This window comes from Hemitrygon akajei, chromosome 7 (genome assembly GCF_048418815.1).
Source record: "Hemitrygon akajei chromosome 7, sHemAka1.3, whole genome shotgun sequence".
Lineage (NCBI taxonomy): Eukaryota > Metazoa > Chordata > Chondrichthyes > Myliobatiformes > Dasyatidae > Hemitrygon > Hemitrygon akajei.
The window spans coordinates 66150131-66166192 of record NC_133130.1 but is presented as its reverse complement, the minus strand read 5'-3'; the positions used below and the strand labels follow the sequence as shown (position 1 = coordinate 66166192).

The 16062-nt window shown below is 38.8% G+C and overlaps 1 protein-coding gene across 5 annotated transcripts in view; it reads left to right on the top strand.

Moving 5' to 3' along the window:
- Window positions 1–12895, top strand: part of pde10a (phosphodiesterase 10A) — a 443486-nt gene extending 430591 nt beyond the window's left edge. For all 5 annotated transcript variants that reach the window (XM_073051085.1, XM_073051087.1, XM_073051089.1 and 2 more), the window contains one exon: window positions 10144–12895. In XM_073051085.1, the coding sequence (XP_072907186.1) occupies window positions 10144–10252 (109 nt within the window). In that variant the 3' untranslated portion in view covers window positions 10253–12895. The remainder of the gene's footprint in view (window positions 1–10143) is intronic.
- Window positions 12896–16062: the final 3167 nt, after the last annotated feature.

Sequence of the window (16062 nt, the reverse complement as noted above, 5' to 3'; positions counted from 1 at the left end):
TATAAATGAATAACTTTCTTTTCTGTATTAACTATGTGCCTTATTTTTTTTAACAGAGACCTAGCATGTAGCAGCAGTTGTGGTACTATACTAGAACGTACTGATGTATCAAGAAATAACTAAGTAATGGACCACAACGTAATCATGAGGAAACTGTACTGAACGACAATTCTGGTGGCCTCAAGCTATTGACTGGCCTTTCTCATTTACTTACAGACCATAGCAGCACAGCTTCCATTTAGAAAACATTGCAACAGTTATTCTCTTATGGAATTATTGGATTCTCTAGATAGGCCTTTAAAAAATGTCCAAGGTAGTTTTGAGGAAATATATCCAAATACCTTGGCCATCTTGTATTACAATTTACCTTGTACAGTTGGCCCTCCTTATCTGCGGATTCAACCAACCGCGGTTCAGGAAAACCCGGAAGATCTTTCTCCACCATTCATTGTTTGAGCATGTACAGACTATTTTTTCTTGCCATTATTCCCTAAACAGTACAGTATAACAACTATTTACATAGCATTTACATTGTATTAGGTATTATAAGTAATCTAGAGATTATTTAAAAGTACAGGCAGTCCCTGGGTTATGAATGAGTTCTGTTCCTGAGTCAATCCTTAAGTCAGATTTGAAGTTGGAACAGGTACATCCGACATTATTTAGCGTCAGTTAGTAAAATGTATTTCTTAGTATATATTTTATCTTTCTATGCATATAAAACACTTAAGAAACATATGTAATTCAATAAAAAAAACAAAATGCTAGCAGAACTCAGCAGGCCAGACAGCATCTATGGGAGGAGGTAATAACAACATTTCGGGCCGAAACCCTTCATCAAGAGTGAAGTAACATGGGATGGTCGAGGGGGGATAAGAAGTGGGGAGAGGGATAAAGTAGAGAGCTGGGAAGTGATAGGCTGGAGGAAAATAGGCTAGGGGGAAGGTGGAAAATTATGGGAAATAAAAGAGGAAGAAAGGTAGGGCTGGGGGGAGAGATTATAGTGAGGGGGGAAAAAAGAGAGAAAGAGAACCAGACTAAAATAATAGATAGGGATGGGGGTAAGGGTGGGGGGCAGGGGTATCAACGGAGGTCAGTGAGTTGGATGTTCATGCCAGCAGGAAGGAGGCTACCTAGGCGGGAGATAAGGTATTGCTCCATCGACCTGCGTGTGGCCTCATCTTGACGGTAGAGGAGGCCATGGACAGACAAGTTCATGCTGGCAGGAAGGAGGCTACCTAGGCGGGAGTCATGCCGGCAGGAAGGAGGCTTACCACCCTTACCCCCATCCCTATCTATTATTTTAGTCTGGTTCTCTTTCTCTTTCTTTTTCCCCCCTCACTATAATCTCTCCCCCCAGCCTTACCTTTCTTCCTCTTTTATTTCCCATAATTCTCCACCTTCCCCCTAGCCCATTTCCCTCCAGCCTATCACTTCCCAGCTCTCTACTTTATCCCTCCCCCCACTTCTTATCCCCCCTCGACCATCCCATGTTACTTCACTCCTGATGAAGGGTTTCGGCCCGAAATGTTGTTATTACCTCCTCCCATAGATGCTGTCTGGCCTGCTGAGTTCTGCCAGCATTATGTGTTTTTTATTTATTTCCAGCATCTGCAGATTCACTCGTGTTACGTATTTCAATAATTGAACCACTGTGTTGCTTAGTAATAATTGTAGCTTTCATTGGGGCAGGGCCTTTCACATGCTCCATTAAAATTGTTCTGATCGTTGACCGACTATAGCCTAATGCTTTTCCAATGACCGATGGCGTTTCACCTCTTTCTGATCGCTTTATTACTTCCACCTTATTTTCAATCGTGATCGTGATTATTTTCGTGAACAGAAACATTGCGGATTCAGAGCTGTGCCAGGTCCTAAAGTCCACCACACTGAGACAGGTTAAATAAAGTCCGGGGTTCCGCTGGGTCCTAAAGACCACCGTACTGATTCAGGTTAAATAAGGGACTTGAGCATCCGCGTATTTTTTGGTATCTGGGGGGGTCCCGGAACCAATACCCCACGGATAAGGAGGGCCAACTTTACTTCACTCTGGGATAAAGCAACTGTGACAACTGCAGTGAGTCGGTGAAGCAGATTATAGTCACAGTAGGAGGATATCTCATGAATGCCCGCGTTGTTAATTACAGGTATTTGGGGATTTGTTTATGAAAAATGGAATACCTGATGCTAACTCTCCTTATAAGGATTGCAAGCTTATAGGGATATTTTAGAGAATTCATAAAAGTCTGAATGACTGCACATCATGATGACCTAAACTTTTGAGGAAATTACATTTAGCACTCATCGTTGTCTTCTTTAAGCCAAAGCGACTGTACCAACAGCAATGTGGATCTTGCCTCTCAGAATCTACAGCAAGTGATGTTTAGAAATGCTGCTGCAACGGTCATAAATATGGAACAGATTTGATCTATTTTTCTGCTTTACCAATATGTATGTTTTCTCTGAAATACTATAAACCACTCAGGGAATCAAAACACATTTTCTTAAGTTATCATTCTAGATTTTCTTCATTTTAACTTCTCACATATTGACTGGGACTCCCAACCTGTAAAAGGACTAGATGGGATAGAGTTTGCTTAATGTGTTCAGGAAGCTTTCATTAATCACTACATATAAGTTCCAATGAGAGAGTGTGCAATACTTGATCTGCTGTTAGTGAATGATACTGCACAGGTGACAGAAGATTGTGTAGGGGAATACTTTGCATGTAGTGATCATAATGCCATTAGTTTCAAAGTAAATATGCAAAAAGATAGGTCTGCTCTACAGGTTGGGATTCTAAATTGGAGAAAGGCCTATTTTAGCGGAATCAGGAAGGGTTTGGCAAGTGTGGATTGGGACAGGCTATTTTTCGGCAAAGGTCTACTTGGTATGTGGGTGGCCTTCAAAAGTGAAATTTTGAGAGTGCAAACTTTGTATGTGCCTTTCAGAAGAAAAGGTAACGATAACAGGTTTAGGGAACCTTTGTTTTCAAGAGATATTGAGGCCCTGGTTAAGAACAAAAAATGAGGTACATAACAGGGATAGGCAGGTAGGAACAAATGAGGTACTTATGGTGTATAAGAAATGTAAGAGTACACTTAAGAAAGGAATCAGGAGGGCTGTAAGAAGGCATGAGATTGCTCTGGCAGACAAGGTGAAGGAGAATCCTACGGAGTTCTACAGATATGTTAAGAGCAAAACGATTGCAAGGGGCAAAATTGGTCCACTGGAAGATCAGAAAGCCAATCCATGTGTGGAGCCAAAACAGATGGGAGATTTTAAATGTGTTTTTGCATCTGTATTTACTTAGGAGGCAGACACGGAATCTATAGAAGTGAGACAAAGAAGCAGTGAGGTCATGGACCCAATACAGATTACAGAGGAGGAGGTATTTGCTGTCTTGATGCAAATTAGTATGGACAGATCCCAAAGGCCTGACAAGGTGTTCCCTCTGACTCTGTGAGGCAAGTGCAGAAATTTCCAGGGCCCGAGCAGAGATATTTAAATCATCCTTACTGACAGGTGAGGTACCAGAGGATTAGAGGATAGCTAATGTTGTTCCACTGTTTAAGAAATGCTCAAAAAATAAACCAGGAAATTATAGGCAGGTGACCCTGACATCAGTAGTGGGAAAGTTTTTGGAAGGTATTCTAAGGGACCGGATTTGTGAGTATTTGGATATACATGGGTTGATCAAGGATAGTCAGCATGGGTTTGTGTGTGGTAGGTTGTGTCTAACCAATCTTAATAGAGCTTTTTGCAGAAATTATCAGGAAAGCTAATGAAGGCAAGACAGTGGATGTTGTTTACATGGATTTTAGCAAAGCTTTTGACATAGGAAGGTGGTCAAGAAGGTTCAGTCACTTGGCATTCAAGATGAGATAGTAAATTGGATTAGACAGTAGCTTTGTGGGAGAAGCCAGAGAGTGATAGTAGATGGCTGCCTCTCTAACTGGAGGCCTGTGACTAGTGGTGTGCCACACAGATTGGTGCTGGGTTCATTGTTTTGTGTCATCTATATCGATGATTCAGAAAAGCAAATTTGCAGATGACACCAAGATTGGGGTTGTCATGGACGGTGAAGAAGCTTGCAGTGGGATCTGGACCAGCACGGGAAGATGGCAGATGGAATTTAATGCAGACAAGTGCAATGTGTTGCACTTCAGTAGGACCAACCAGGGTAGGTCTTACACAATGAAAGATATGGCACTGAGGAGTGCTGTAGAACAAAGGAATCTGAGAATTTGGGTCCATAATTTATTGAAAATAGAGTCACAAGTAGATAGGGTAGTAAGGAAAGCTTTTGGCACATTGGTCTTCATAAATCAATGTATTGAATACAGGAGGTGGGATGTTATGTTGAAATTGATGAGGACTAACTTGTGTGCAGTTTTGGTCATCTGCCTACAGGAAAAATGTACCGTAAATAAGGTTGAAAGAGCACAAAGAAAATTTACAAGGATGTTGCTGGGACTGGAGGACCTGAGTTATGAGGATAGCTTGAGACTTTATTACTTGGATTGAGGGGAGATTTGATAGAGCTATACAAAATTATGAGGGGTACAGGTAGGGTAAATGCAAACAGCTGTTTCCACTGAGGTTGGGTGGGACACAAGTAGAGGTCATGTGTTAAGGGTGAGAGGTGTTAAGTTTAAGGGGAAACTTTATAAGTCAGAGGGTCATGAGTGTGGAACAAGCTGCCAGCACAAGTGGTGCATGGGAACTCAAATCCAACATTTAAGAGAAGTTTGGATAGGTTCATGGTTAATAGGGGTACGGAGGGCTATGGTCAAGGTACAAGTTGATGGGAATTGGCAGTTTAATTGGTTCAGCACAGACTAAATGGGCTGAGGGATCTGTTCCTGTTCTGTACTTTTCTATGATCTGTGACTTCGTATTTTATTTTGCAAATAATTGTATATTTTACTGAATATGTATTAATATATACGTTAATATTTGATGGCCTGAGATTCAACAAAGTCTGGAATTGGAATCATCTGTATATGTTGTAATGTTGTTCATTGTGAACTATTTCATATGCATCCAGAGTAGACAACTTGGCTATCTGGAAATCCTGAGACTCATTGAATTTCTGATTGATAAATTAAGTAAATTTGGATGTCTGATTGGGTGTTTGAATAGAAACATAGAAAACCTACAGCACAATACAGGCCCTATGGCCCACAATGCTGTGCCAAACATGTACTTTAGAAATTACCTAGGGTCACCCATAGTCCTCTATTCTTCTAAGCCCCATGTACCTATCCAGGAGTCTCTTAAAAGGCCCTATTGTATCCACCTCCACCACTGTCACCAGCAGCCCATTTCACACACTTACCACTCTCAGCATAAAAAAACTTGCCCCTGACATCCCCTCTGTACCTACTTCCAAGCACCTTAAAACTGCCCTCTTGTGTTAGCCATTTCAGCCCTGGGAAAAAGCATCTATCAACACAATCAATGCCTCTCATCATCTTATACACCTCTATCAGGTCACCTCTCATCCTCCGTTGCTCCAAGGTCACTCAACTTGTTCTTATAAGGCACACTCCCCAATCCAGGCAACATCTTTGTAGATCTCCTCTGTACCCTTTCTATAGTTTCCACATCCTTCCTATAGTGAGTTGACCGGAACTGAGCAGAGAACTCCAAGTGGGGTCTGACCAGGATCCTATGTAGCTGTAACATTACTTCTCGACTCTTGAACTCAATCCCTCTATTGATGAAGGCCAATACACCATATGCTGCCTTAACCACACAGTCAACTTGCACAGCAGCTTTGAGTGTCCTATGGACTCGGACCCCAAGATCCCTCTGATCCTCCACACTGCCAAGAGTCTTTACCATTAATACTATATTCTGCCATCAGATTTGACCTACCAAAATGAACCACCTCTCACTTATCTGGGTTGAACTCTATCTGCCACTTCTCAGCCCAGTTTTGCATCCTATCAATGTCCTGCTGTAACCTCTGACAGCCCTCCACACTATCCACAACACCTCCAACCTTTCTGTCATAAGCAAATTTACTGACCCATCCCCCCACTTCCTCATCCAGCTCATTTATAAAAATCACGAAGATAAGGGGTCCAAGAACAGATCCCTGAACCACACCACTGGTCACCGACCTCCATGCAGAATATGACCTGTCTACAACCACTCTTTTCTTTCTGTGGGCAACCCAATTCTGGATCCACAAAGCAATGTCCCCTTGGATCCCACACTTCCTTACTTGAATAAGCCTTGCATGGGGTACCTTACTAAATGCTGAAGTCCATATATACATCTACTGCTCTACCTTTATCAATATGTTTAGTCATATCCTCAAAAAATTCAATCAGACTCGTAATGCACGACTTGCCTTTGACAAAGCCATGCTGACTATTCCTAATCAAATTATGCCTCTCCCAAATGTTCGTAAATCCTGCTTCTCAGGATCTTCTCCATCAACCTACCAACACTGAAGTAAGACTCACTAGTCTATAATTTACTGGGCTATCTCTACTCCCTTTCTTGAATAAGGGAACAACATCTGCAACCCTCTAATCCTCTGGAACCTCTTCCATCCCCATCGATAATGTGAAGATCATTTCCAGAGACTCAGCAATCTCCTCCCTTGCCTGCCACAGTAGTCTGGGGCATATCTGGTCTGGTCCCGGTGACTTATCTAACTTGATGCTTTCCAAATGCTCCAGCACATCCTCTTTCTTACTGTCCATATGCTCAAGCTTTTCAGTCCACTGTAAGTCACCCCAACAATCGCCAAAGTCCTTTTCCGTAGTGAGTACTGAAGCAAAGTATTCATTAAATATCTCCGCTACTTCCTCCAGTTCCATACACACTTTTTCACTGTCACACTTGATTGGTCCTATTCTCTCAATTTCAATTTCAATCTATTCAAACTATGCAGTTCCTCATATTTTAATTGAGACATAAAGTACATTAATAATTTTGAGACTGTAAGAAAGTTTCCACTAAAATGAGTGTACTGTTTAAACAATGTTGTTGTAAATACTCTTATTGTAAATAAAAATGAGCCACACCAGACTAGATAAAAGAATATACTGCAATTTACAATTTACAAAGTTTATTCATTTTATCCAATGATCACTCAACATCTAATCTGAAGTTACTAAACATAAGGATATATTTATTTAACAAAGGTATATTGTGCTTTCAATTTGAAATAGTATGTCCATTAGACCATCCTGTATAAGTAATATTTATTATAAGTAGGTTTTGCATGTCAGATAATGAGTTATACTTTTGATGATGAGGTCTTAATTTCCAAATATATATGGAATTAGTCATTCATTTGCCTAACCTTGTGTCAAAATCACAATCAATTTGATTCAAACTATTTCTTTACACTGTAACAGGAAGCCTCTCAGACACATCACAACTGCACTAGAAGTATTTATTCGGGCATCTTTGTTTTTTCGTCATGTTTTATTGGATTGCTAATCTTCTTTTCTTCTGGACGATTAGGCACTAAGGTTGACAAAACTTAATAAATTGCAGAGTTTAGATTTCTAAATTAGAATTTGGTGAGAATGAGAACAAGTTTACAGAAATAATACTAAGTTTATAAAGAAATAAATAGTATAACTAATTTGAACTTGAGATGAAGGTAAAATTGGACGTGTGAAGGATGCCTAGGGATCCTAATTTTTTTCTGACACGTTTGTGTAATTTCTGGGTGTCTGAACTTTAGAAATTGCTGAAGTTGCTGTAAAACAAGCAGGATGGGGAATATGGTTATTATGGTTACCCCACTGCTATGGAAGGTTCAAAGAAAAAGCAAAGGGGTGACACCTAGCAGAGTAAATGACAGCTGGTACAGGTCGCTTGCAGAAGGAAGATATATCTGGTGACAATAGGATGTGGCATATAATCAGAATCAAGTTTAATATCACTGCCAAATGTCATGAAATTTGTTTTTTGGCAGCAGTACACTACAATACATGATTTAAAAAACTATGAATTACAATAAGAAATATATATTAAAAAATAAACCAAATAACTAATGCAAAAAAGGGAAATAAAAGAAAAAAATACTGAGGTAGTGTTGATGGTTTCATTGTCCATCCAGTAATCTGATGGCAAAGGGGAAGTGTTTTTGGTGACATACCAATTCTCCTCAAACTCCTAATGAAGTATAGCCACTGCCATGACTTCCTTGTAATTACATCAATATGTTGGGCCCAGGATAGATCCTCAGAGATGTTGACACCCTTTCCACTTTTGGTCGTTTGGTAAGTGCTGGTGTGTTCCCTCGATTTCCCCTTCCTGAAGTTCACATTCTTACATTGAATGCAAGGTTGTTGCTGCAACACCACTCAACCAGCTCATCTATCTCACTCCTGTACACTTCCTCATCACTGTCTGAAATTCTGCCAACAGTAGTTGTGTTGTCAGCAAATTTATAGATGGCGTTTGAGTTGTGCCTAGCCACACAATTATGGGTGCAGAGAAAGTAGAGCAGTGGTCTAAGCACATGTCAGTGAGGGCTAACAGTGGTCCTGCGGTCTCCTGTTGAGATCCAGTTCTGGAGGGAGGTAGAGGCCCAGGTGTTGGAGCTTGTTGATTAGAACTGAGGGTATGATAGCATTGAATGTTTAGCTGTGGTCAATAAACAGTAGCCTGACATAGGTATTACTGTTGTCCAAGGCTGAGTGGAGAGCCAGCGAGGACTGGTGTGTTTTCCCTCTACTTTCCCTTCCTGAACTTCACAATATAAGGCGATCATGATATTGTGGTAATGATTGGAAACATAGTACTAACATAGTAAGGATTCAGATCTCTTGTTTTTGACTACAGTGTATTCAAAAAATACGTAGTACTGTGCAAAGGTTTTAAGCACTTGTAAAATAAATCTGTAAAGCCAAGATGCTTTCAAAAATAATGAAGTAAAAAACTTCCAAGTATCAAAAATACCATAAAGAGCAGTATATAGTAAAAAAAAAACTAAATCAAATCAATATTTGGTGTGACCATCCTTTGCCTTTACACCCTTTGCACCTCTCAAGTGCACTATCATGCAGTTTTAAAAGAAAATCGGCTGGTAGGTTGTTCCAGGCTTCTTGGAGTACTTGCTACGGTTCTTCTGCAGACATTAGCTGTCTTGCATGTTTCTGTGTCTCCATATAATCCTAGACAGCTTGATGATGTTGAGGTCAGGGCTCTGTGGAGGCTATACCATCTGAAACAATATAAAAATCTAGCATGCCAAAGACTTTTGCACAGTAGTGTAGGAAAAGAGAAAAAGATATATTTTATGGCTGGACATTTGGGGAATTACAGATCACAATATTACTGGTTTGTTCTAGTTACTGGAAATGATAGTGGATAAAACATACACAATCTCTCAAACGATTGACTATTTTCTCTGTTTCTCTTACTAATTAGTTGAAACATAACACTTTCAAAGAAGAGTCTGAGTTCAAACAGACACATTTCCACTAGAGCAAGGGTTCCCAACCTGGGATCCACGGACTCCTCGGTTAATGGTAGGGACCATGGCATAAAAAAGGTTGGGAACTCCTGCACTAGAGGGTCAACAGAGAAGTTAGTAAAAAATGTAGAGAATTGGGACTGAGCCATGATCTCCACATCATCAAGCTGTCTAGAAAAGAAAAAGCTTAAGGTTCTTAAAACCCTGCTGGGTATTGAGCAAATGAGGAAAACTTTATCCAATTGTATAAGGGTTAATAACCAGAAGATATCTGATTAAAGATAATTAGCAACAGTTATCATCTGCAATGTAAATTATAGGGAAAGTAAGAAAGTGAGACCAGATAGATAACTCTTAGAAATAATCGATATGGTTGTCTTAATGACCTCTTCCTGTGATATGTTATCATTGTATAATACTTTTCTGTACACTGAATGTGTTGATTATGTTAGATATTGGTTTAAGAGAATCTTTTACTATATTGAGAAGTAAGGGTCTTGTATTTTATCCTGAATACACATTTGCAGCAGGTTCTTTGTCCCATAACTTGGTTGCAAGAGAGGTAGAATACATTCCAGTGGAGTGGCACCATCTGTTGATGAATACATTTTTAAAAATTATTGAATTTTAATTCTGTTCGAGGAGAAAATAATTCTAAAATTAGCAATTCTATTTCTGGTTTCCAGAGAGAATCTTGCTCAGTGGGAGAAGATAGTACAATCAAGAGATGCCTCAGGAACAACTCGAAACCAAAAGTCTCCTTTGAAGAACAGCCCTGTAAAAATTGAGAACTAATGGGACCAGTACTCTGAAATGAATGCTCCACCATTGCGTATGGCTCTGAGTAGAAGAAGAGCCTGTAACTGTTGTTGATACAGTAACATTACCTCATGAATCCATGACAACATAACTCCCTTTCTAGTTGATTACACTGGACATTTGGAAATTTAACATTTTGTAAGGCATCAGATGTGGCTGTTCTAGCAAATCTGTTGTGTTTGGAAAATAATATGATTTTTTAAGAAAATATTGGCCCTTAACTATATATTGTATTGCTGTGGCCTTAATATACTTATAAACAGGGAGGTACTTTCCATGCAATCATATGCTAGGTGTAGCATTTGCAGTGGTACTGAAATCATTATTTTCATTATAGGTAGTTTATATATCAGTATGAATGTTGGTAGAAGATATACAGTGTGTGTATGTGTAAATATATATATATATATATATATATATATATATACACACACACACACACAGTATATATATGTAGGATGTTGCATTGTAGTAGCTGTAGTCTGAGTGACAAATATTGTTAAATTATTACTTGAACTGATGACAGCATGCAACAGAAGTGCAAATTGCAAAAAAAAAGACAGATCTTTCAGTCACCTTAGAATTATTTCCAACTTAGAACAGTAAAAGAAATTTGTAGTCAAATTTCTGTTGGGGGTGTAAATGAACGCGTCAATGGGTTAAAGAATTTCTTTATAGGAAGGACAGAATAATGCACTGTTTTTCTCTTGTCCTGTAACAAGCTGGTTTAGACATTGATTTACTTCATTTTTTTTTGAGTAGTAGCTGTGATGAACAGGTTTTATGGTGAAGGTGCTCTAAATTGGATAAAATCTGGATAAACTTGATGTTGGTAATCTGAAATAACAACCCTAATATTTTCCCCATATCTAAACAGCAGGGTATAATGATTAGCAGAACAAGACAACAGTAACAATTCAGTAAAAAGTCAAGGCCTCATGAAGATTGTAATTTCATTTTGTTTTAACTTTTGACTTTTAAATGAGGGAAGTGAGTGAGAGATGAGAAGTGGGAATTTATCTGCTTACCAAATGTGGGAAATTCTCGAGTTTACAGGTTTGTAATACATTATATCACAGGATAGATGTTGTCTTGATACAGAAAACACAGATTGACACTCATGGGTGCCCTACAGTGAACACTGACACATCAGCTGAATCACCACATTGCCACTGACAACTGTTATTGAATTGAACTCCAGCCAGAAGAATCAATGCTGTTGTATCTTTCAGTAGTTGCTACTCCAGAGTAAGTAACTGAAGAAAAGTTTTGTATTTGGAAAAGGAAAACTTGAAAACATCAGACAGGCACAAGGTAAGTAAATTATCTGACAACAAAGCAAAAGATCATATTAATGTGACAATGGTTGCACAGATTTATTGCAGGAGTGAATAATCTTTTTTTCTTCGTGAATCGCTCACCAAGTATTGTTCATTACCATACGTCATTTCTGAATAATGAAATTACTGAAAACCATTCAGTATCCAACAATGAAATGAAAAATGAATCTTGCCTTTCAAAGTTTAGAAATAATTTGCACAATGTAAGTTAGACTATGAGTACCTCGGCAAATCTGTGGAGTAAGATTTACCAAAGCTGTGAGGCAAAGGCTTTAGGCATACAGTATACTGTCATGCTTTTTTGACAGAAGTGAGATGTGTGATTGCTAGAACATTCCCAATGATTGAAAAATATTGGTAATATGATCTTGCATTCTCACGCTACATTTGCTAGGCAAAAAGAGATCATTCAGGGGAAGAGTAAATGGAATTTCTATCATGCATAACAAACCCCTTGTATAAATGTTTTTAATCCTTTCTATCTACTTCTACACATTGATTGTTCCACTTATAATATCTGAATGTTTAAAACTTACAAAATTGAAGTATCCAAATTGACAAAACATTGAATGCTTTTAACTTCATTTGCTTCCCTAATATAAATTATAAAATCATAGTGTACCATAGAACTGATGGGCCTTTTCATGGAATTCTAATATTGCAGTATGTTGCACTAGCCTACTCGGAATGCTGTCAATCTTGTTGGCTCTAGTTTCTTCTGGAAGTTTTAAATCTATTTTTTGCACTCTTTTATTGTACTTAATATAATGGAATGCTTTGTGTGCATGTAATATGTACAAACAAACTGGAACTTCATAACATATTTCTTCTCATGCCTGCTGCCCAAGCAGCTTCAACGTCACCTGTAAATACAAGTAAATGCTGACTAATTGTCCTCTTTAGCTTTATTATAAAATGTAATGTTTCAGTGTAACAAATGTTAATATTTAGGCAATTGTTTACTCCAAGTGATTTGGTTATGTACATTTACAATGCAGAAACATAACAGTTATTGTAAATTAATTTGTACACAGTATAGTATGATGGTTCAAAAAGTCCAAAGTTTTGGTTGGGCTTTTCTGTTAGAAGTATTTCCAGAGTAGATACATGTTGACTAGTAACAGGACATACTCTGAAGAAGTGAAAATGGTAAAAACTGCAAGTGCAATAATTTTGAGGTGTCTTAACTTCCAGTTTATAAATTATAAATATTGTACATGTTCTGTAAGTTTTCTTGTCTCTTCATTTGCAGTCTTTGTATTAAAAAACCTATACTCTTTATGTTTGTACAATGGAGTATTTCAAGTCATTTATTACACTACTGATTATTTATAAATAAATGCTCAAACCAAACACTCAGAATAAGAACATATCAGTTTTTTTCCCACAAGTATATCATGCAATTGATGTGCACTGTTGAAATACATAGGAAATAGTCATAATTAGTTTTCAATAGAATGGATAACTGACCTGTACTTCATTAAATGAGAGCTTTTTAGCAATCCAGCTTAACCAATTTATAACACAACAGGGTTTTGGTCACCCTTGGACTGGTACAAGTATTACCCATCCCTTTTTTACCTGCTTTAAATATTATTTCATTCCATCTATCGATAGTCGCACTAGTTTGACCTAGCTGGAAATAGTAAAAGGCTTTCACATATACTGGAGTAAAACTAAGATAATCTTTTGAAACTTACTACACCATGTTTCCTGTACACTTTTAAATTTACTGGGTTCACTGGAAAATTATTCTACTATGTAAAATCTAAACAGATGTGTCAGATTATATGTTTGTGTGTGTGTTGGTGAGGGGGATGGGAGAAGAGGAATTAACATCCGATGGTGCAGAAAAATCTGCTAGTCCAGCACCACTAAAGATCCAAGTGTGTCAGATTTACAGAATCTTACTATATAGACTTTAGAATTGCATACATCACGTATTACAGTAACTGTAATGTACAATTTTAGGTGAGCATCATTATGGTTTTTAACCCTTTATCCATTGTGATATGCACTGATCAAATTGAACTTTTTGAGTAATTGATGTTTGGATGAGTGGATGTTACCATTTCTGGCCTTGTACCCATCAAAATCAGATTCATTATCACTGACATATACCATGAAATATGTACAAACCCCATTTCCAGAAAAGTTGGGATATTTTCCAAAATGCAATAAAAACAAAAATCTGTGAGATGTTAATTCACGTGAACCTTTATTTAACTGACAAAAGTACAAAGAAAAGATTTTCAATAGTTTACTGACCAACTTAATTGTATTTTGTAAATATACACAAATTTAGAATTTGATGGCTGCAACACACTCAACAAAAGTTGGGACAGACTTAAAATAAGATTGAAAAGTGCACAGAATATTCAAGTAACACCAGTTTGGAAGACTCCACATTAAGCAGGCTAATTGGTAGCAGGTGAGGTATCATGACTGGGTATAAAAGTAGCGTCCATCAAAGGCTCAGTCTTTGCAAGCAAGGATGGGTCGTGGCTCACCCCTTTGTGCCAAAATTCGTCAGAGAATTGTTAGTCAGTTCAAAAGGAACATCTCCCAATGCAAGATTGCAGAGAATTTAGGTCTTTCAACATCTACAGTACATAATATTGTGAAAAGATTCAGAGAATTCAGAGACATCTCAGTGCGTAAAGGGCAAGGTCGGAAACCACTGTTGAATGCGTGTGATCTTCGAGCCCTCAGGCGGCACTGCCTAAGAAACCGTCATGCTACTGTGACAATTATAGCCACTTGAGCTCGGGAGTACTTCGGAAAACCATTGTCACTTAACACAGTCCGTCGCTGCATCCAGAAATGCAACTTGAAACTGTATTATGCAAGGAGGAAGCCATACATCAACTCTATGCAGAAATGCCGGCAAGTTCTCTGGGCCCGAGCTCATCTCAGATGGACCGAAAGACTGTGGAACCGTGTGCTGTGGTCAGATGAGTCCACATTTCAGCTAGTTTTCAGAAAAATGGGCATCGACTTCTCCGTGCCAAAGATGAAAATGACCATCCTGATTGTTATTAGCGAAAGGTGCAAAAGCCAGCATCTGTGATGGTATGGGGGTGCATCAGTGCCCACGGCATGGGTGAGTTGCATGTATGTTGTTACGAATGAGGAGCAACTCTGATGGGCAGAAGGGTACAGAATCGCCAATGCCCCCCCCCCCCCTTTTGGAGAATCACAAATTGCTACTATTCCAATGCTGTTATCAAGGGAGATGAGAGAGACGCAGGATAACAGAAAAGGCAGTTGTTATTGACTGCAGGGATACACAAAAGTGGAACGTCTCCTTCTAACAAAAGCGGAACGGAACCACTGATTACTGCTATTGTCTCTTGGAGAAGGAATTGTGTATTGAGTACTGTACTATTCATTGAAACCCCTCAGGGGGCAGCCAGAGTGGTCTGGTTGAGGGATTGCATCATCCCAACCTGATTGACACCTGAGACCCCGTGAGTGGGGATAAAAGTAGGGTCTGGGGAACACTCCTCAGACGCACCAGGAGAGACGCTACGAGACCGGTGGGGGCTTGTGTGTGTGTCCACCCTTGCCTGGGTGACGAGTCCTCCATGGAACAGTCTAGCTAAAGGACGGAGACGGATCAAGATAGTAAAAGGAAAGTTGGCAAGTTATTCTCTCTCTCTCTCCAACAATTGCAACACCGTGAACAACAACTACTGCAGCCTGTATGAACTGAACTGAACTTTATATTTCCATCGGACAATTCATTATCCCCTAGACAACGATAGAGCTTATTTCTTATTGATTATTATTATACCCGCACTTTCAGGTTTAGTATTGATGACGTTTATTATCTGTATATTTGCATTGATATTATTTTTGTGTATTTTTACTAATAAATACTGTTAAATAGTATCATCAGACTTCAACGGATACTCCTATCTTTGCTGGTAAGATACCCAGTTACAGGGTTCATAACAATGTGAAGGTACCATTGACTCTGAGGTGTATATTAGGATTTCAGAGAAACATATGTTGCCATCAAGGCGACGTCTCTTCCCGGGACGTCCATGCTTATTTCAGCAGGACAATGCCAGACCACATTCTGCATGGGCTACAACAGTGTGGCTTTGTAGACACAGAGTGCGTGTGCTTGACTGGCCTGCTACCAGTCCAGATCTATCTCCTATTGAAAATGTATGGCGCATCATGAAGAGGTGAATCAGACAACGGAGACCACGGATTGTTGAGCAGCTGAAGTCTTATATCAAGCAAGAATGGACAAAATGTCCAATTGCAAATCTACTACAATTAGTATCCTCAGTTCCAAAATGATTAAAAAGTGTTATTAAAAGGAAAGGTGATGTAACACAATGGTAAACATGCCTCTGTCCCAACTTTTGTTGAGTGTGTTGCAGCCATCAAATTCTAAATTTGTGTATATTTACAAAATACAATTAAGTTGGT